Source organism: Marmota monax, unplaced genomic scaffold, assembly GCF_021218885.2.
Source record: "Marmota monax isolate L192 unplaced genomic scaffold, Marmota_monax_Labrador192_F-V1.1 WCK01_AAM20220418_F8-fsc00028, whole genome shotgun sequence".
In the NCBI taxonomy this organism is placed as follows: Eukaryota; Metazoa; Chordata; class Mammalia; order Rodentia; family Sciuridae; genus Marmota; species Marmota monax.
This window is the reverse complement of record NW_026694779.1, coordinates 7,610,516-7,632,708: the sequence shown is the minus strand read 5'-3', so window position 1 is coordinate 7,632,708 and position 22,193 is coordinate 7,610,516. Positions and strand designations below refer to the sequence as shown.

Genomic DNA, 22,193 nt, shown 5'->3' with positions numbered 1-22,193 from the left:
TTGAATTTATAAAGCCATCCCTTACTGGCTAACTTGATGTGTGATTGAGCATTTCCATCCTTAGGAATTTGAATTGGTAGATCCATGTAGTCAAACAGTTTGTTTCCCTCTCATTATTCTACTCAAGGAATAGTGTGCGTGGGGAGATGGCTTTTCTACGATAGCTATTTAGCATCATTCTAAGTTTTTACCTACTTTCAAAAACAGACCTAAAAATATCTATAGTTAGTTTCCTAGATTCTGTCAAGTAAATTAGGTGTTTTAGGTGTTCTGGCTACCTTACTGCACTTGTTTATTTTTTAACTGAAAGACTAATTGCCTTGTCTGTTCTGTCTTTGTGGAATTCAGTTCCACTGGAGTTGGTGGGTTTGATAATTCCAACCTCTCAAAGGATGTGGCTGGTGGAGAGCTAGATTAGAATTTTAAATGCAGTTTAGCAGACCCCAGACTGTAACATCCCGCTGGGCAAATGCTTTACTCTGGAAGTGTACCACTGTGGGGAAACTCGAGGGGTGTTTAAGACATTTCCATTTTATTACAAACTTTTAAGGTCATGCCCTCACAACGCATTTGACAGTAAAGAGACTTGAAAAGGAAGACTGTCAGGCAAATAGTGGCCTTACTTCCTGTACCTTTGCTGTTGTAAAAGTTTGCAGCTGACTGCAGGTGTTTCCTGTTGGTTGGTAAATATTTGCCTGTCACAATTTCTGCTTAAAATTTAGCTATTAGTAAAAATGGGTACTTTTGTCACTGTTGCCTCTCGGGTGTTCTTAGGGAAACAGATGCAGGTCACTGGCAGGCTAGATGGATTGCAATGGGTAGCTTCTTAATTTAAGCAAATGCAGTAGTCATTCATTATTCCATCTCCTTAACAAGCCCTCTCTTTAGTAAGGTAGTTCTATTTTAAAATCTCAAAAGACAGCTGGCATTTAGATGTGCAGATTTCCCAGCAGGGATCAGGAGTGGGGAAAGATACCTTAGCCTCCTTTCTCTGGGAATTGCAGTTCTTGCATTCATAAAAAGAAGGGCTGTGTTAGAATCATTTAAAATGCTAATGTAGTGTGGTCCTGTGGAGTGTTGGATTGTCACTTGGCAGAATGGGTTCTTTTCTTTGCCATTAAGGATGGTGTGACTGGTGAAATGCTGAAACCCTGGTGGCACCTTAGTTTCAGATCTGTAAAATGAGAGGATTTCTGTAACAATTTCTCTCCATGACAGGCTATGATTGAAGCAGCCTAGAGATCTCCATGGTGGTTAAAGAAAGCGGAGAAGAGAGAAAAAGGGCTGGGATTGTAGCTCAGTGGCAGAACACTTGCCTCGAATGTGTGAGGCACTGGGTTCGAACCTCAGCACCACATAAAAATAAATAAATAAATAATAAAGGTATTGTGTCCAACTACAACTAAAAAATATTAAAAAAAATAAAAAATAAATAAATGCCCATTGGTCCTACTGAATGTGTTATTTCATGATCCTTCTATTTGAAAATAATCCAAAAATACAAAAATATATATTTTTTTAAAACTTTCAATTTTAATTTAGGAGCTGGGCATCACAGACATTTACAGAATGATATAATAATTTAGATTTCATTTGAAGGAAATGCTGTAAACATGCAGGCTTATATTTTGAAAGGCACTTACATATTTTAACATTTTTTTCTTCAGGCCACAGAAAAAAACGTTAACTCTGGTATACACTGAGGAAAAATACCTACTACCAATTTGGGGGTAAATTGTTTAGAGCTAATGCTTAACAGTTTGTAACTGTTCTGTTGCTAGGTTCTGCTAGAATTTATTTAGAGCTTTGAAGAAACCTGGAACAGTTAGAACATTCTGGCTTTCAAAGTAAAAAAGGGGGAAGGGAAACAACAAAACCACTGTGTTCCCCTGTGAACATGGACAGAATTTTAACCAGTTGTTATCTAGTATCTCCTTCACCCAGCCTTTTTATTTATTTTTGGTACCAGGGTTTGAACCCAGAGGCGCTTAAGCACTGAGCCAAATCCCCCACATCTCCACCCCCTTTTTATTTTTTATTTTGAGGCATGGGTCTCACAAAGTTGTTTAGGGCCTAAGTTGCTATTTTTTTCTAAGTTCTGTTTAGAAGAACTTGGGATCCTCCTGCCTCAGCCTCTTGAGCTGCTGGGATTACAGTTGTGTACCACCACACCTGCTTCCACCTGGCTCTTCTACAACTTTGGCTTTTCCTCAGTGTGTTCTGTCTACATCAGGCAAAGTGCTATCTTGTTTTAAAAATTTGACATTTCTTTTTTCTTTTTTGGTTCTGGGGTTTGGACCCTGGGCTTGGCCTATGCTAGGCCAAGAAGCATACTACCTCTTCAGTTACATCCCTAGACCATTTTATTATTATTATTATTATTATTTTAAAGCAGGGTATCCCTAACATACCCAGACTGACTTCAAATTTGAGATCACTCTGCTTCACCCTCCTGCCTGTGTCAGTGCCCCTACTGGTGAGAATCTGTCATTTCTTCTATTACCCAATGGGTTCATTTGGTAACTTTAAAAAACGTGTTATGTATTATTTTGTAGGGAAAATTCAATGTTATTTATCAAACCATTAGCTCATTTATGAAAGCATTAGCCCTCCTCACCATTCGCAGAAGTGGTAAGAGTTTATGTAATTTCTTCTTTCTGTGGAAGTATCAGTAATCTCCACAGCAGCTGGGGAGAGTCATATATATATATATATAATATATATTATATTATATATATTTAGTTGTAGATGGACACGATATCTTAATTTTATTTATTTATCTTTATGTGGTGCTGAGGATTAAAACCACTGCCTCACATATGCTAGGCAAGTGCTCTGCCACTGAGCCACAACCCTAGTCTGCAGTGTCATTTCTTGATGCATAGCCACTGCATCTGTTTAAGTGGGTTAGTAGTTGGAATAGGTGGAAAGGAAGCTCACTGCTATTTTTTTCTAAGTTCTATTTTTTTAATATGTTAACGTGTAATAGGTAATGCACATGATTGAGAAGTTAAAAACTCACAAAAAGACATTGTCCTGATCCCACCCATGCCTTAAGAACCCCCACCCCCCAGCCTGGCTTTTACAGGTAACACCTATATCAGTTTCTTATTTATTTTTCTAGGAATTCCTTTTATACAAAATGCAAAAATCAAATAGAAATTTGGATCCTTTAAAAATCTTTTTATTCATTTAACGTACATAGAGGGTAGTGTACTGATTTGGACATGGCTTTTTCTATTTACTATGGCCTGGCTCTCTTAATACATAATAAATTCCTCATTCTCGTGCTGGGGATGTGGCTCAGTGGCAGAGTGCTTGCCTAGCATGTGTGAGGCACTGGGTTAGATTCTCAGCACCACATAAAAATAAATAAAGGTACTGTGTCCATCTACAACTAAAAAAAAAGGTTTCTCTTTTGCAGCGCCATGGTTGCTATTTAATTGTGTGGTTTTCTTTTCTTTTTTCTTTTGGTACCAGGGATTGAACTCAGGGGCACTCAACCACTGAGCCACACCCCAGCCCTATTTTGTATTTTGTTTAGAGACAGGGTCTCACTGAGTTGCTTAGTGCCTTGCTGTTGATGAAGCTGGCTTTGAACTCCTGATCCTCCTGCCTCAGCCTCCTGAGTGCTGGAGTGAAAAACCAGCCTCTACCACAGAGCAAAGCCTGTCCCAGGAAGGGACATGACCTTTGTCCTTGGAAAGACCCACAGAGCACTCCTAGGCAAATTCCTACCCTGCTAAGTTGTTTATCTACAAATAACAGAAGAGATCTGCTGTGCCAGGTGTCCCTGACTCAGGCTAGGGTGGGGATCCATAGCAACCCCCTAGCAGCCACTAATCAGCATGAGACAGGGAAATACCTGGGATGCCAGATGACCCTCCCAGTAGTTTATGGTGGTTGATAACGTGTTGGGAAAGCTTGTAGTTCAGCACGTACACCCCTCTTGGCTTAAACCAATCAGTTCAAACAAATCCCCTCTTGTAGTAACCAATCACCCCTACCCAACTTGTTCCCGCCAGTGAATGTGCTAATCATGTTTTAGAGTTGTTATTTGATTTTCCCTCGGTGTGTGATGATTTGCTAAGAGATGGTATGATGTATGTGGGGGTTCCTGCCTTCTCCAAAGAATATATAAAACTGCTGCAAATCCTGGCTCAGGGCCTCTCAGCGTCACCAGTTGCTGTGTGTGCGCGCGGAGGACCGAGTTAGCTCTCAATAAACACCTCTTTGCTGTTCACATGGATCTTGTTCTCTGGTGGTCTTTTGGGGGTTCCGAATTCGAGCATAACAGGAGCACCCCACTAATTATGTGGTTTTCATTGTGTGAGGACTCCACAGCTTATCTAACTGGTCTCCTGTTGATAGACATTTGGGTTCATAACATTTTGGCTTTTCTAAAAACTAGTGTAGTGAATCATTTTGTACATGTGTAGAAACTCAGAAATATCTGGGTCAACTGGTAAATGTGTTTATTCTTGTGCTAAGAATTGCCCTTCAGAGGGGATATACTCGTTTTTATTTCTGCTAATTTGTCCCCTGTGTCTTGCTAACAGTACATTTGCAAACTAACATTTCTGTCCACCAAAGAAGTGGGAACTATAATTATATACTATTTAATTTTTAAAAATTGTGAAATTTAGTTGTTCTTACAGGACTTTGAAAATAAAATTAACTTTATTCTGGAGTGGATCTCCTGAATTACAGATAATCCTCTTTTTTTTTTGCTTGATTTTTCCTTCTATACAGCATTATATATTGCTTCAGCATGAAACATCAATCAGTTTAAAGTTTTCATCATATCACCTGATTGTTTTAACATTATTGTTTTGGATAAGAAGTCATTTATTTTTATCCCCTTAGAGTAGAAAATTTTTCTTTTTGATTTTTTTTCCTACTTTTGATTATAAATGGCAGAATATCCTTATTTTATTTATTTATATTTATGTGGTGCCGAGGATTGAATCCAGTGCCTCACACATGGTAGGCAACTGCTCTATCACTGAGTTACAACCCCAGCCCTCCTTTTGATATTTTAACCTTGGTATTTAATATAGGAAGCTCTGGGACTATTATTTGAGGTCATTTATAGAGTCCTTTTTTGGCTTTGCAGTTTTAGGAACCTAGTGCATTGATTCATGCACTCAGGACTCACAAGGCTGACTCTAAGAAATAGAATGTCAGCCTATTTATAATGGTATGAAAGGCACTGAAATATGTTAGCCAGATCACTTCCTTCCACCTATAGAAGGAGATTGAACTTTGTTTCAGTCAGCTTTTTCACTGCTGTGACCCAAAGACCTGAGAAGAACTATTTTAGAGGAGGAAAAGTTTATGTGGCGCTCAGATTTTCAGAGGTCTCATTTCACAGAGTCGACTCCATCCATAGTTATGGACCAGAGGTTAAGCACCAGGTTAATCCATTCAAGTGCAGCATCTCACTGATTAGGTTAAGACACACATTACCTGATTTTTTTCACCTTTTAACTTTTTTGCATTGTCTTACGCATGAGCTTTTATGGGGATTTTTTCACCTCTTAATTTTCTTGCACTGTCTTACGCATGAGCTTTTGCAGGGACACTGTGTATCTAAGCTATAACACCTTGTATCTAAACTATAACAAATTGGATCACCTTGTGGGATGTAATCCCAAATCACAGCGATTGAGGATAGTCCTGTGTAGAAGCTGCCACTGGCTGACTTACTAGGACTCCAATTAGCTTGAGGAGCCAAGGCTTTTTCAGCTGTTCTTTGGTGTTGTAGCCCTTGTGATATTTGATTTCCTTAGCTATATTTTCTCCAAAGTTAAGTACTAAAATAGTAATTTGCATATTGAAAGAAAAGTGACCACAACACGCAGAGCAACCAAAAGATCTTTATTGCAGCAGTGCAACAAAGAGAAAAGAAAGAAGGAAAGAAGGAGAGAGAGAGAGAGAGAGAGAGAGAGAGAGAAGAGAAGAGAAGAGAAGAGAAGAGGAGAGATGAAGAGGGAGAGAGAGACAGAGAGCTCACGCAAGAAAGACAAAGAGAGCAAGAGAGAGAGAGAGAGAGCAAGAGAGAGGGGGGCCTGGCAGGAGGGAATTTTTATAGCCCAAATCTAATGGGGCCTCTGGGTCTGCAAGCTGCCTTGTTGGCCCAAGAGGGGGTTAAGTGTTCAGACTTGAGTGGGGTTGAATGTTCATACTTGAGGCAAACAGGTGATAAAGGACCAGATAGAGGGGGGTTTGAGTGCGTGGGCTATCTTGCAGCCAACATCTGTTCAGCCTGCCCTGCAGACAACACAGTTCAGCCTGCTCTGCACCCAACACATATAAGAGGGGCTTAGTTTTTCAATCCACTCAACAATTCTCTGATGTGTGTGTACCAGATATTTTTTCTTTTTTCTTTCTTTCAGCTGGCCTTGAACTGGCCACCCTCCCACCTAAGCTTGGTATTATAGGTGTGTGCCACTGTGCCTGGTTAGTACCAGATATTTTTACTAGTTACTGGTCTAAAAAGGTTCACAGAGTATTAATAATAGGGCCTGACATATGTGTAGCAAATTGTAGGTATGCTTTATATGTGTAATAATTGAATCTTGCTCCATGGTAAGTACTGTTTTCATCACTTCCCCATCTTGTAGATAAAGCAACAGGACCAGAAAAGCAACTTCCCAAGGTCACTCAGAGAGCAGATCTATGACTTGAACACCTGCCAATCCCTGGCAGACTTCTGAGTCTGGTTTCTTAGCTGTCATCTTTTTGGTGTTTCCCACATTTTCATAACAAAAGTGCCTACTTTTTTGAGATTACATACCCAGAAATCATTCATGAATCAAGTTTTATTTCCTAGCGTTGTTTTGTTTGTTTGTTTGGTAGTGGGGAACAAACTCAGGGGAACTCTACCACTGAGCCATATCCCCAGCTGTTTTTATGTTTTGAGACAAGGTTTCACTTAATTGCTCAGGCTGATCTTGTACTTTGATCCTCCTGCCTTAGACTCCCCAAGTTGTTGGAATTACAGGCAGATGCAGAGAGTTGATTTTTAAGGATTAAGTTTTCTGATTAGATACGGGTATTTTCTCAATTTTACCAGCTACATTTACTTTGAGGCATGTCCTAGTTTAAAGGGCTTGTCACAAGGTAATCAGTTCATTTCAATTTAATTTGAAAAGGAAACATTTTTTGTACCTGGCCCCTAAATTGATCCTGTGCCTTGCAGGGCAGTAATGTCATATTATCCATGGAGTGGCCTCAGAAGAGTCTTTCTTGGCCTGAAGGCTAGCAGTTTGTAATGTAAACTGTCCTGGGCTAAAGTGTGGGAGACCTGGACAGTAGCTCTTTTTTTGCCTAGAGCCAATGAGCTCTGCAAATTGAGCTTGCTACCTGATTTCTTTTGTTATGGCCTGTGGAATCAACTTTATGTCGTTTTCTGTGACAATTAAATGGGGACACATGGTGTTCAAAAATGTTCTGAAAACATAAGACCTATACTATTGGCAGCTATAGTCAGTTTATCATGAGAAACATCTTTCAGAAATCGGATGGTTTTCTTTCTTTTTTTTTTTTTTGAAAAACTTCATTTTGTTTATTTATTTTTATGTGGTGCTGAGGATCGAACCCAGGGCCTTGAACATGCTAGGTGAGCGCTCTACCACTGAGCCACAACCCCAGCCCAGTCGGATGGTTTTCTATGGTTATTTTTGAGATTTATTTTTATTACAGGTTTTCTTCAGTGTGAGGACAGGAGCTGTCACTAACGTGGTCTACAGTTGACTGTAGTCAGATTTAAGTTAAGATTTAAGTAGAGACAGATTTAAGTTAAGATTTTCAAGAAAGTAGCTTAAGGAGGAGACAGAAGGTACAACTTTGCAAGTTCTAGGGAGGTAGAACTTGAAAATAGTGGATCCAAGCAAGGGGTTGGGCTTTCAGCAGGGTCCCTAGGCAGCCTTCATAGAGGGGAACATGCAAAATATGCAGCCAAAATACCCTGGCTTGAGGTTTTTTTTTTTTTTTTTTTTTTTTTGGTGTGTGTGTATGTGTGTGTTCTCTATATTGCTTGGGCCTACCTACCTCAACTCTGGAAGAGGAAAAAGATTCAGTCAACAAAACTGACCTTACTATGAGCCAGCTACCATGTGATGTAATCAAATGTTTCTTCTTAAGTCTCCATCACAACTCCTTAGTATTGCAGAAAGTCCCCTGACCTTGAATATGTGGTGAGAGTGTCATATGACAACTCACTATCCTCTTAATCACTCCCTTAGTCTCTTGGCCAAGTCTGTGATTTGGAGGTCCAGTCAAGTTTTGCTTCCCAAATTTTAGGATCTCTGGTTTAAAGGTCACATGGTTTGAAACTTAGATTTAAAATAAGCATTTAGAATCCCTAAAGTGTTGAATCTTTACCTGAAAATCATATTGTTAAGAGCTAAAATTTGCATCCATTTTCTTGTTCTCTTTCCCTCTTCCTTTTTCTTTCTTTTTGCAGTACTGGGGATTAAACCTAAGTCCTTGCATATGCTAGGTAAGCACTCTCACAGAGCCACATCTTCAGCACGCTTTTATGTTTTTATTTTGAGATCCTCCTGCCTCAGACCACCCTCCCACCCCCCAACCCCGCCCCTCAGTAGCTGGGCTACATAAGACTCCAGCTGCAACCTTCTTAACTACACGAAGTAGACAGAGGAGTATAGTGATTTAACCAGGAATCAGTCCCGCCCCTCAAAGGTTTAAGTCATTTGCCGCCCTGCCCAGGACATATGGTGGGAGTTTAAGGGCAGGAGAGGACATTTAAATAGGTGTGGTAACAATAATTGGGTGGCGGTCCCATATCCCTCTCCTCCCTCTCCTTTTAAAAAAAAATTATACTTCTGAGACAAGGGCAATATTACATAACTCATTATTTCCTGAAATTGCCAGGTCCTAAGAATTGCCAAAGAGGGCTGGGGCTGTAGCTCAGTGGCAGGGCACTTTCCTAGAATGTGTGAGGCACTCGGTTCCATCCTTAGCATCACATAAAAATAAACAAAGGCACTGGGGAAAAAAAAAAAAAAAAGAATTGCCAAATAACACTTTTCGTGGTGCTGGGCATCGAACCCATGGCCTTGCACAAGAAATCTATCACTGAGCCACATGCCCAACCTTAAAGAACACTTTTTAAACACATTTCCGGGTCCCTCCGTAAGAACAGGCTTAAAATGGGGTCATGGTATATGTTTTAGAAGCACCACCAGAGATTCTTATAAGTTAGGGTGTTGCACTAAAGAGTAGAATTTGAGATATGGTTTTTGGCAGGTTGAAATAAAGTGTAGCATCCCACCCCCACCATCAACGGACACTCAAGTTACAAGTCCTGCCTTTGATATGCGAAGTATTTCTTTAATACTGAAATGTAAGCGGATATCAGTAATCCCAGCTACTCCAGAGGCTGAGGCAGGAGGATTCCAAGATCCAGGATAGCCTGGGCAATTTAGCAAGACCCTCTCTCAGGCAAAAGAAAAAAATTACAAAAGGCTGGGGAGGTAGCTCAATGATAGAGAACCCCTGGGTTCAATCTTTTGGACTGCAAGGATATGGGGAATACCCCCCGAAAAACCCCCGAAGTCTTCCACTCCTTCCTCTTTGCTTCACCACTTGTAACTCAGACCTGGACTGGCTTTCTCCACTTCCAGCTTGGACAAACGTACAGTCACTGAGTCTAGCTCTACCCTGGACCGAGCGGGTCACAAGGCTACGTCTCCGTCCGGCATCCTACGGGTGCTCCCGTGCCGCGCTCCCATTGGCTAGAAGTTCCCTCGCCCGGAGCCCGAGCGACCCCGGCTCGCCACGCCAGCCAGCCGGACTGTGGACTGCCCAGGGGGCGGGGCTTGAGGATGGGGCGGGGCCGGATCTCGGGGCGGGGCTTGCTGGTGGGGCGGGGCCTCACGACTGCGGACAACCTGGCGGCCTATGGCGCAGGAAGGAGCCCCGGGCCGCGCCCCGCGAGGCCGGGCCCGGGCCGGGCCAATCCCGGGCTACCGGGCGGGCGAACGCGAGGCCTGGTCTGCCGGGCCAGAGAAACTGAGGGTGGGGGACAATGGGCCAGTTCCTGGTGCGTCACGGGGGAGTTCCTTAAAGGGGAAGTGAGCGGGACTACAGGGCGGACGCAGGGTGCGGTGGTCGGCTGGGGAGGTCCCCAGCGCTTTAAAATAATGCCCGCGGCGGCCGCGCGACCATGCAATGGCGAGCGCTCGTCCTGGGGCTGGTGCTTCTCCGGCTCGGCCTCCAAGGAGTGTTGTGGCTTGTCTTCGGGCTGGGGCCCAGCATGGGCTTCTACCAGCGCTTTCCGCTCAGCTTCGGCTTCCAGCGCTTGAGGGGCCCCGACGGCCTCTTGTCTCCCGCCTCTGGGTCCGTGGGCCGGCCCGGGGTCCCCGGGGGTCCGCCGGGGCCGTCGTGGCTGCAGCCGCCTGCGGTCGGGGTGGCGGCCGGCCGGCCGGGGACCCCGCGGCGGCCCGCGCGGGGCGTGTGCGACCCGGCTCACTGGGGCTACATGCTGGGCGGCCGGGGCTGCGGCCCGGACGAGTACGAGAAGCGCTACAGCGGCGCCTTCCCGCCGCAGCTGCGTGCCCAGATGCGCGACCTGGCGCGGGGCATGTTCGTCTTCGGCTACGACAACTACATGGCGCACGCCTTTCCTCAGGACGAGCTCAACCCCATCCACTGCCGCGGCCGGGGGCCAGACCGCGGGGACCCGTGAGTAGCCTGCGCCTGCCGGACGCCCGGGGCCGCGCGCTCCGCGGGCTTCCTTCATCCTCGCGGCTGGGTGCAGCCCTCCGCGCTCCGGGCCCCCAGGGCTGCCATGGTCTTTAGGGTCCTGGGCGGACCCCTTCCAGGTTCCTGGGCTTGAGGGTGCGTGGGTGGACTGGCGGCTCTTCTCTTTCTTGGTTCTACGCGACTCTGCGAACTTAGGGACAGCGGTCCAACACTTTTACTGATGGTGATACTTAGGACCAGAGACCGGAAGGGACTGTGGCGGTGCCAAAAGCTGGTTTTTGGGGGGCTTTGGATCTTCCTTCTCAGATGGATACGTTATCTAATGAATGTATGCTGCCCTTGTAAATGCAGCTTCAGAAGACCCTCCTCCCCACTTTTAATTAGATTGCCAGACTCAGGTCTTCTTTATATAAAAATGAAGAGTTGATTCCTGGAAAGGACTTCTTGAAAACCATCCGGTGAGCTGGAGGCAGTGGGATTCCAGTGTTTCTCCCCCCAGGGGGACTTCTTAGTCTGAGTTAGGTGGGAGGAGAGAAATTCTGGCCCAGATATGGGGTCTGGACACTCAAGACACTCTTAGATTCTGAATTGGCTGTCAACCCCACTGCCTTGTACCGCTCCACAAATGCCAATCTGGTGGCTGTCGTGGCTGCAGCTGCCAGCGGCCTTCAGGGAAGGTCGCCCAGCCCTCCCCATTCACTAGCCTTGTTTGCTAAGGCAGACCTTAAGAGTCCAAGAGGGCAGCACACCCAGCTCCTCCTCCCTGGAGCGGAGAGGGGTGCAGTTCCTGGGGACCCTGTTAGGCAGGATAGGTGACTGCCTTCCTGTTTCCCTGGTCTTAGGTTGGAGCTGAGGAGTTGAATTGCCCAATGCCTGAACCCACACATATGGGTTCCTTGGAACACGTGAGGCCTGTGTTTTCCTTGGAAAGCAGTGGAATCCAATTTTTAGGTTCTAAGAAGGAAGCCTATACACTGAAGAGTTTTACAGATGGTTTTTATCTACACATCCACGTCTGAATTTGCAGTTTGATAGCATGATATTTAGTGTGGCAAGGAGGGCACATCCTGGGCCTTTCAAAAACTGTAGAAAACTGATGAGTAATTTTTCTCACTTAATCATATCAGTCTTTTTTACATATGATTGTATTTACTATATCAGTTTGAGAAAAAACTATTAAATTTTGAAAAAATACTGGTAGAAGTTAATACTTGTAGGAATTAATGAGTTATTTGTCTTAACCAGAGGGGACTTTATTATTATAAATGTATTTTCTTTCAAGCTCAACTTTTTTTTCTTCATTTATTTTTGAGAGAATAGCTTCATTAAATTTTTGCAAAAAATAAAATAAAATAATAAAGCCTAAAGTCCCTCCAGACAGTTATATTTAATTTATCTTTTCTGCCAGTTGCTGCCCATATGCCTACACATTTTTTATATGATTGCAGTTAAAGTGTGTGTACATATTTTGGATCTTAATGGCATTTTCTCATCAGTGCTCATGGTATGACAAGAAGAGGAGAGCATTTTCAGGAAGTGCCTTATTCTCTCTCTCAGACTGTTTCTCAGTCCATTTTTATCACTTTATTTGGGAAACAGTTTAAAGGGGAATTGTGACAATATGTTCCACTGGGAATATGATGGTCTGGATAGTGAGTTGATGTCATTTTAATATTTTTCTTAATGAACCTTCAGAACCTTCTGGAGCATTGGGAGCCCCTCTTCAGCATAGCATGGTGGTGGTTGATTTGATGCTCTGGTCCCTGTGGCATGATGTGTGATGTAGGCCTTAATTTCAGGCAAAAGTCTTGGATGAGTCTTTGGTTGGACCATTCAGTGGTGACTTGTGTGAGTTGAGGTCAGGTTGCTTTTAGGCAGGTATGTTGTTGGAAAGATGTGTTGGCTGATGGTATTTGACCTTTTGATTGGTACACATTTGAGGAGGTGGAAGAATTCTGGGGTCATGTGGCCTCGAGTAGAGCCTCACACCACTGCAGTAGAATGAAAAGGCTTATTTTCTATGTTCCCCTTACTTTTAACTCCTCTTGGGCATTGGTGCTTTGCAGGAAAGTTTAGAACCCCAGCTTTATCATTCTGGCTCGAAACAGTAGGGCACATTCACATCCTCCACACAAATCTATCATAAATCTTTCAGTTTTTTTATTTATAATTTATTTATCTGCTTTTGGTGATACTCAGGACACTACCACTGAGCAACATCCCCAGCACTTTTTATTTTTTCTTTTGAAACAGGGTCTCACTATAGTTGCTGAGGCTGGCCTGGAACTTGTGATGCTCCTGCCTCAGCCTCCTGAGCTGCTGGGATTTACAGGTGTACGCCAACATACCCAGCTTGCACACCTTTTTTTTTTTTTTTTTTTTTTTTAAATCAAATGTATTTTCATGATTTTTTCAAAAAAGTAGGATGAACTCGCCATTAGGATATTTTATAAAAAATACAGAAACAAAATGTGGGTGCCTAACGTGTATCTTTTTTTGTCATTCTTCCAGGCTTGTCTTGCCTGTCTTGCTTGACAGGGCAGGGTCCCATGGGGAGTTAACACAATGTAAATAAAACCTCAGTGCCTTACAGAGCAAATTTTTCTATTCAGTTATAGATCACTATGCAGAATTAGTTCTCACAGTTCTGATTTGTATTAGAGGGTTCAAATTCAAGAGTTTCTTTGAATATGTTGGATGTTATTTTTGTAATCCTGTGAATGCTCACTATAAATTCAGGCCTTGAGCACATGACTTTTCTGTCTCCTCGGTTATATTGCTATGAAAACAAAAAGCAAATAGCAAATGAACAAACCAAATTTTGGCCCCCAAATGACTAATTATTAGGTATTCCTAATTTAAGATGTTCTCTTCCTCTCTTTAAAAATCTATTCTCTTTCAGAGGCAGTCTAGTCTTTTTTGTGTATTGCCATTGAGCTGTGTGAAGGTGACAGATTAACGAAGTTCTCCTTTTGTTCCTTTGCTCTGAGATGCTGGTCCTCATTTTAACATTGCCTGAGAAATCAGTTCTGTTTTGTATTCACGTTCAAGTCCCTTTGTCTTATCTCCCTAGATTTTTAGTTCCTGAAACACAGGGACTGTTTCTCATGTTCTCTCTGTACCCACACAGCACCAGGTACACTTCTGAACAGCTGTTATAGGTTTAATGTATGTGGGAATTTAAAAAAAAAAAAACCACTTTAGTTTGATTTTGTTAGTTCAATTATATATATATATATATATATATATATATATATATATATATATATATATATATACATATTCTATCAGAGGCCACAGTTTTCTCCATCTTTTCTGTTTCAAGAGGATGTGTTTCAAAAGTTTCCATGTGGGGTGAATGCTGTGGCCGTTCACTCATGGAGTCTGGTTGTGGTTCAGCCAGCTGTACTGGGAAGATGTGTGCTCTCACCTTGTGCTAGAAGGTTGAGTCCTTGGTTTGAGGCCCTTAAGAGCTGTCAGGTGAGACTAGACTTTAGCAAGAGTGTCTAAAGAACAAGTCCACAGTGTAAGCTGCTGGCAGATGGAATGATGAGAATTTCATGCTCTCACACACTTTTTAAAGAGAATGTATATAGCAATTATTTGTTGGAAAGGAATTTTAAAAGTATTCTATTGAACATGGCAGATCTTTTTTTGTTTAGTTTAGTATTGGGGATTGAACCCAGGGTTGCTTTACCACTGTGCTACCTCCTCACCTCTTTTAATTTTTTATTTTGAGACAGTATCTTGTTGAGTTGCTGAGGCTGGGCTTGAACTTGTGATCCTCTTGTCTCAGCCTCCTGAGTTGCTGGGATTATGAGTGTGCTCCACCACATTTGGCCTAATATGCCAGATCTTTAAGTAGATTTGTCTAACTAGAGGGGAGAGAAGGAACCACTAGGGTTATTGCAAATCAATTTTCCCCCACTGTGGCTACTCTTTTATTCCCCTCAGTACTGGGGATGGAATCCAGCCAGTCCCGCATATATGCTGGGAAAGTGCTCTACTGCTGAGATACACCCTCAGCCCTTTTTTTAATCTTGAGACTCTTAAGTTCCCTATGCTATCCTTAAACTTGCAATCATCGTGCCTCAGCCTCCCAAGTAGCTGGGATTACAGGTGTACACCCTCTTATCAATTATTAGTGGCTGGGCATTATAGCAAGAAGCTTTTATTTTATTTTTTAGATGTTGGGGTTTGAATTTGAACCCAGGGCCTGATGCATAGTAGGTAAATGCTATACCACTGAGTTATACCCACAGCCCTTTAGTTAGTTTCTTATTGTTGCAGAATGGAAAATTTGTATTGATTATGAAGGTGGGAGGTTTAGCAGAAACCCCATCATATGACCTACTTATGATACTTAATTCAGAAACTATACATTCCAGTCCATTACAAACAAAAAGAATAAAATACCTTCAGCTACAGTATCAGTATTACTCATCTATCCTTTGGTCATGTGAAAAAATTGACTTCTTCATACTCTTTTTACCACTAACATCTCATCTACAGACTCCCCATTATTTCTGTTAATTTCGAGGGGATATCTTTTAGCATGAACCAAAGCAGGGTTTGGGGCTCTTCTCTGTTCTATTAATTCCTGATGATTGTGAATTTAGAGGATTTTGAAGTTGGACAGGATCAAAGAAATTTTGTGTGGTGAGCAAATTAACTCAGAGAGGGCAAAGGACCCTTGTTCAGTTTCCTTACTTCCTGTTGAGTTCTGTCTGCCCTAGGACTGTCCAAGCGAGTCTCCTAGTTCTGTGATTCCACCCTACTTACAGGCATTATAGAAACTCTTGCTCTTGAGATAGAAAATCTTTGTCCTACCAATCTATTCACAACTAGTGTCTGAATAAATAAGAATTGCTTGCAATTTTCATTTCTGATGGGTGTTTAGTTTTATGGTCTTTTTTCAAATACCTTTGCTTAATTTTAATTTTACTTACTTTTCAGTTCAAATCTGAACATCAATGATGTCCTGGGGAACTATTCTTTGACTCTTGTCGATGCGTTGGATACACTTGCAGTAAGTATTCAGCCTCTTTTTGACTTGAGATAATTAAGATGTTTTGGAGTTAACCCCATGTTTCCCTTAGGATTGAGAATTTCAGGGAACTTGATACTTAAAAGCTTTGTTGGCTTTTATTTATTTTAGTGACCTGTATGGAAATAGCAAAGGGTTGAAGGGTTGAAGGTTAAATGACCGGGGAAGCATTGCTTATCTTAAACAACGAAGAAGAACTATATGATTGTTTTATAGAGAACCGGTTTCCCCCATTTCCCTGCTTTTTCTCTAAAGGAATTCATAGACAATGTCATTGATATATATACAGTTTCTGGAATCAGTAATTCAGGAGTAAAAGATCTCAGGGTGGACATGTTCCTGAAGTGTGTTTGTGCCCTGCTGCCAGCCCACATGTGAGGCCCTGTCTGTCCTCACTCCTCTTGTTGGCTGGAGATTACCCATTCCAGTCCTGGACTGCTCTCGGGGTGTTTGTTTCACCCTTTCCTTTGGTTTCCCTCATTGACTCTGGAACTGGAAACCTGAACAGTTTTGTGACACAGGTGGCAGGCCACAAGCACTATGGGCATGTTGTCAGGTTATCTGTGTGCCTCAGCTGCCTCATGAGTACAGTTTCCCAGGGACTAGTGCAGCCTAGCATTGTTATAAAATCTCCTTAGTGATGTTTTTAAAACATCTTTTCTCAGCCCAGTGTGGTGGCTCACTCCTGTAATCCCAGAGGCTCTGGAGGCTGAGGCAGGAGGATTGTAAGTTCAAGGCCAGCTTCAGCAATTTAGTGAGGTCCTAAGCAACTTAGCGAGACCCTGTCTCAAAACAAAAAAATTTATAAAAAGGGCTGGGGATGTGGCTTAGTGGTTAAGTGTTCCTGGGTTCAATCCCTGGTACCAAAAACAAACAAACAAAAAACCCAACTCTTTTCTGTCATCCATCAAAACTTTACCATTAGAAAATTCCCATTACAATGTAGCTCAAATTCTATATTTAAAAATTTATTTCTGGTTTCTTTTAACATACTTTAGAAAAGTTTAAAGCTTTCTGTTAGGAGTTAGAATTGGGTAATGCTAGCTATGTTTGCATTACAACTCTTCTGTATTTTGCTAGTAATGGAATTTCTAGAATTTGGAAAGAACTGTAGAGATTACTCTACATTTTCATTTTATTAGTAGCAGAAATAGGATTAGACCCTTGGTCTAATAGGAAGTCTGGGCTCCTGGATTTCCTTCTGCTAGGCTGTAGTTGCAAAGCAGTTTAGTTTCCCAGTATCTCCTGAAGTCATTGCTGCTCCCTTTGAGTCATCCACCGTCACTGATCAAAATGTGCCCAGACAAGTAAGTGTGGCCTAATTAGAGCAAATTGTTGAAGATACTGGAGGCTAACTCAGCCTAAGAGTGTTGGTTTAAAAATGAATGCTCACTTGTCCCTGAACTTTTTTTTTAATCCCTAATGAATCTTTTATCCCCATGATCAATACATACCTTATCTCTATCATTTGCAGAATTCTCCCCGAAACTTGATAGTATCTGGCACACTGTAGAAGTGCAAAGTTTAGTTCAAAAATGAATTTCAACTAACCCAATATTTCCCAGCAAACATTCCAAGGATATATTCCCCAAAAGAAGAATTTTGTTCCTAAATGAACCAAAGAAATTCTGCGTCTGATTATTGAAGACCCATGTTGCACATCAGTATTTCAAAAGGCTCTGAGAAGTCTTGCAGTAAAGAAACCTATTTAACTCTCATCCAGTCCACCTTTCCTAAGTCATGAGTGAATGATTTTGAACACTGGTAGCTATCTGACTAAAGTGGCAAACTACAATGTGGAATTCAGAGGCACTGGATTTCTTCACCATCCTCCACTTGGGCTGAGATCATATTAGTACCACGGCTGCTCAAACATTGTTGCTGGGGAAAATCTGTAAGGAAACAGACCCATTTCTGTGGTTTTCATTTTAGAACATCCGGCCTTTAATGTGTTAGTGTTGTAGGCTGATTTTTTTCAGGTGTTATAGGTTGAGGTTTTTTTCTTTTGCTAGCATTTTAAATAGGCTGTAACCGATGTATTTCGGCCATACTCAGGGTTGCAGGGGGTAGGGGGAAGCAGTCCCTGACTGTTGAATGCAACTCACCACATTGATTGCATAATCTTTTAAAACGAAAGAACTGAAAGCCAGAAAAGAAACCTCTGTACTTGCTTTGACATTACAGCAAATACAATGAGGAGAAAAAAATGTGTAACAAATCATTAGGGCTAAAAAGAAGACATACTCAAAGGCAGTCGTGTCTGAAAGAATTATTTTTTTTTCTTGATTTTTCATTGTGGTATATGTGTGTGCCCTTATGATGTCATTATAGTCTTAATATTGTCATAAAATTTTCAGCACAATTCAGTTCAATTTTATTTCCATTTAGGTTAATGTATAAAGTTTTATGCCCAATTTGCACTAAATATAGGGGAGCGTACCTGGGTCTGACATAACTATATACCCCAAACAGGAGTCATACTTGTAGATAACTTTGTAAAATGGATATAGAGGGCTTTGGGTTTAGCTCAGTGGTTGAGTGCTTACCTAGCATGGATTCTGTCCTGGGTTCTGTCTCCAACACCCCTCCCCCTAAACAACAACAACAACAACAAACCCAACAACCAAAAACAAAAATCATGGACATACAGCTGATTATTTGTATGTTTTCTTTATTTCAAATGTCATTTGTTTTATGCTGTGCTTCAAAAAATATTCCCACTGGTTCTTAAAAGTATTCAGACATCTGGACAGAAGCAACAGGTTCAATCAGTTTTCCAGATGCTTGGTCTCCTGGAAACCAAGCACCCAAGCTGTGGATTTATTTGAGGAGCAAAGGGAAAGTCATATTTTTGTTTCTTTAATTTTCTGATTTATTTTTACTAATCCCAGAAGCTTTAGAAACTACATCTCTTGCATGTTAAATAGAATCAGACTGAAGCTGGAGAGAGAGAGGAGTGGGAAGAGGAGGAGTGCCAGAGATCCCAGGAGGAAGTGTTTTCACAGTTTTGCCATTTGGAGCTAGGACTTTTGAGTTGCAGGAAACGGGCTTGCCATCTGTCCCAGAAGATTTGTGAAAATAACTGTGCTTTTCTCCCTTTTGTGTTTCCACTCCCACAGTGGCAAAACCACATACAGTACAGACATTTAGATGAAGTGGCCCAGATGCTGCCTCCGTTTCATTTCGAGCTGCTATAATGGTTTATGTTCCTCTTTTTAAAGATAATGGGAAATTCATCCGAGTTCCAGAAAGCAGTCAAGTTAGTGATCAACACAGTTTCTTTTGACAAAGATTCCACCGTCCAAGTCTTTGAGGCCACAATAAGGTAATAAAATGCATTAAAGGCTTCTTTCTCTGTGTGTGTAAGGAGATAAATTCCCTTGAGAGTTTTCCAGCTCCAGGATCCAAGTAGAGAGTCCATATAGATGTTAGGGTGCAGTCTGTGTTTCTCGTGTTCATTTTAGTGTTTATCAAAATCGGAACAGTTGATTTTAAAGTAATCACATTGTAGACTGAATGGAAAAACAAACATGTTTTCATTGTTGTGTAAGATGGGTGTCCCTCTAGTGCAGACTCTCGTGGTTTCCCTCTTGTCTGGTCTCATTTCCTTCCTTCACTTTGTCCTAGGAAAATACATTCATATTTCTAAAGGAATCAAGAGCTTCTCATCTCCCCACCCGAAGAAAACCACTGTTTGTTTGCATTTTGATTTATTTCCTTCTTGTGTGTTTCTTACTAATGTCTCTCTCTTAAATGTATTGGAATCCTGCTCTGTAGCCAGTTTTCTATCTTGCTTTCTTTAGTTTGAAATATCTTGACTTTTTTCTATTTTCCTATTTAACTTAGACTTTTTGAAAATTGTATTACTATGTGACATTTCTGGTTTCTAGATGTAATGTTTATTTAAGATTAAAGTTACAAAATCGTTTGTTCCAAAAAAAGTCACAATCCATTGGAATGGGACACTTGAGGGTCTATACGGACATAGATCTAGGGTGGTGCCTCCTGTGTCTCAGTAGGTCATTTTCCTCTATGAAGTTCATCAGAGGTCAAACTATACAAGTTACCTGGTATTTGTTGTCTTACCTTTTTCTGTTTCTTATATGGCTAAATTTTCCCCCAAGTGAGTTAAATCAAGAATAATTTAATAGTACTAATAGATAATATGTACTTTGAGAACGGTTAGCATACACCCAATTAGTACAGACTTTTTCTTTCTTTTTTCTTTTTAAAAATATTTACACCTTTATTTATTTATTTATTTATTTATTTTTATGTGGTGCTGAGGATCAAACCCAGTGCCCTACCACTGAGCTACAGCCACAGTCAGACCTTTTCTTAATGTGCTGTGGTATAGGTGACCAAATCTGATGAGTGACTCCCCTTTCTCCCTGTCAGTAATGCTGTGAACTTTGATTTTTAGGGCTGGGAAGGACTTCAGGAGACCATTGAGTCAAGTCAGCTCAGTGTCCATAAGGAAATAGAGAATTATTCTGTCATTTTGAAGTGGATTGTTTGCACATATAAGAAACAGTATTTTATTTTATGTTTTGTTCTTCCTGCAATTAGGGTTCTGGGAAGCCTCCTTTCTGCCCACAGAATAATAACTGACTCCAAGCAGCCCTTTGGTGACATGGCAATCAAGGATTATGATAATGAATTGTTGCACATGGCCCATGACCTGGCTGTTCGGCTCCTTCCTGCCTTTGAAAACACCAAGACAGGGATCCCCTATCCTCGGGTAGGTAGACTGGTTTGGCCTTTTGTGGTTGACAACTGACCATTTTCCTGAATTAACACTCTTTGATAGAAGGAATGGGGCTGAGGTAGGAGAGGTAGGTGGTGTCCTTGGGAGAATTTGGTTCTAAATACAATGTAAATGGGTTTTAATTCATTTAGTTTTACTGAGTACCTACTGTGAGATGGGCACACAGTGACATGGTGACTTAATCCATCCCCTTAAGAAATTTATGTTCCCATGTTCAGTATTCTCAAGTCCTTTTATACCTGTGACTTATATCCCCTGCTACCAAGTTGTATGGGAAATTTGTCTTCATTTCTGACTTGGATCTCTTTCTCCAAAGGTCCTCGTGTATATTGTAGGAGCTTACTGAATGTTCTTACACGGATCTTTCAAGTAAAGATTAGACAAAACAGCAAATTAGCTGCTGATTTCAATGCAGAATGTAGAATGAGATTGTATCTTTGTCTCATTTGCCAAGCCAGAGCTCCTCTGGGAATTGAGTCAGCCTTTTGGGTAACCCGGGAGAACTGCCAGACCACAGAGCTTCCATGATGACACTGACTGTCATACTTTGGCTGAACCTCCCTTCTCTCCCAGTCTAGATTTGTTTGTTTGCTGAGCATTAGTGAGTTCATAGTAGCTCACTTAAAAGTTAGAAATGATTCTATAACTTGCCTTTTTCTCTATCCCCAGAGCCTGGTGCATTTGTAACTATGAAGAAAACCTGCCTGAAAGAGATGGTTTAGTGAATAGTGTTGTAATCATCCCCTGAAGATTTGCTCTTATTAATGAGACAAGACTCCAGTGTTCTTACTGTCTTGATTGTATCTGTCAATCTGAACTTACATATTTATCTTGGGTATAACAGGCAGATGGTGGGCTGACTCTCACCATTCAGGGTTTATCAGCTGAGTGTTGGGTCTGTGACTTGGCCTGTCAGCCCATGGGTTCTTGGATTTTGTTGTGAGACCTTTCACTCTTCCTGTCTCCAGGTGAATCTGAAGACAGGTGTTCCTCCTGACAGCAATAATGAGACATGTACGGCCGGAGCTGGCTCTCTCCTGGTGGAGTTTGGGATTCTGAGCAGACTATTAGGGGATTCCACATTTGAGTGGGTGGCCAGGCGAGCAGTGAAAGCCCTGTGGAACCTCCGGAGCAATGACACGGGATTATTAGGTGTGGTACCCCTTCTTCTGCCATTGGGTCTACATGACATGTGGTTCCGTCTCCTTTTACCTTCTCTGGCTGGGGCTCTCCTTCACTGTTGCTTCCTTGTACTAGTGAATTTGAAAACTGACAACTCAGTAAGAGTGGCCCTCATTGTCTCCATACCCAAATTCTTTATGTGACTTTTGGCTTAGAGTGAGACTGTAGGGTTTGATGGAAAAGAATAATGCTTATGCTATTGGAGAGCTCACTTCCATTTTGGATCCCTTGGCATATTCCATTTGAAAATTGTTAATGGAAATGCTATAAAAAGAACAGCCACGAGGCAGATTTTATTACTTTAATATAAGGTTCTAAATATAGGAATTTTAGAATTACTATGGGATAAATTCCTTTTAAAATATTGAGAAGTGTGATGGTAGATTGAAAGCCCAGATTAGACCCATATTAGGTGGGCTTTTCCCCTTGAGAATGTTGGGTTAATGTATTAATTAAAAATTA

General features: G+C 41.7%; 1 protein-coding gene across 1 annotated transcript in view; it reads left to right on the top strand.

Annotated features, from left to right (window-relative positions):
• Positions 1–9,942: 9,942 nt before the first annotated feature.
• Positions 9,943–22,193, top strand: part of Edem1 (ER degradation enhancing alpha-mannosidase like protein 1) — a 29,538-nt gene continuing 17,287 nt past the window's right edge. Inside the window, exons 1-5 of the mRNA XM_046425459.2 lie at positions 9,943–10,713; positions 15,691–15,763; positions 19,003–19,106; positions 20,351–20,522; positions 21,518–21,701. Of these exons, the coding sequence (XP_046281415.1) occupies positions 10,196–10,713; positions 15,691–15,763; positions 19,003–19,106; positions 20,351–20,522; positions 21,518–21,701 (1,051 nt within the window). The 5' untranslated portion in view covers positions 9,943–10,195. The remainder of the gene's footprint in view (positions 10,714–15,690; positions 15,764–19,002; positions 19,107–20,350; positions 20,523–21,517; positions 21,702–22,193) is intronic.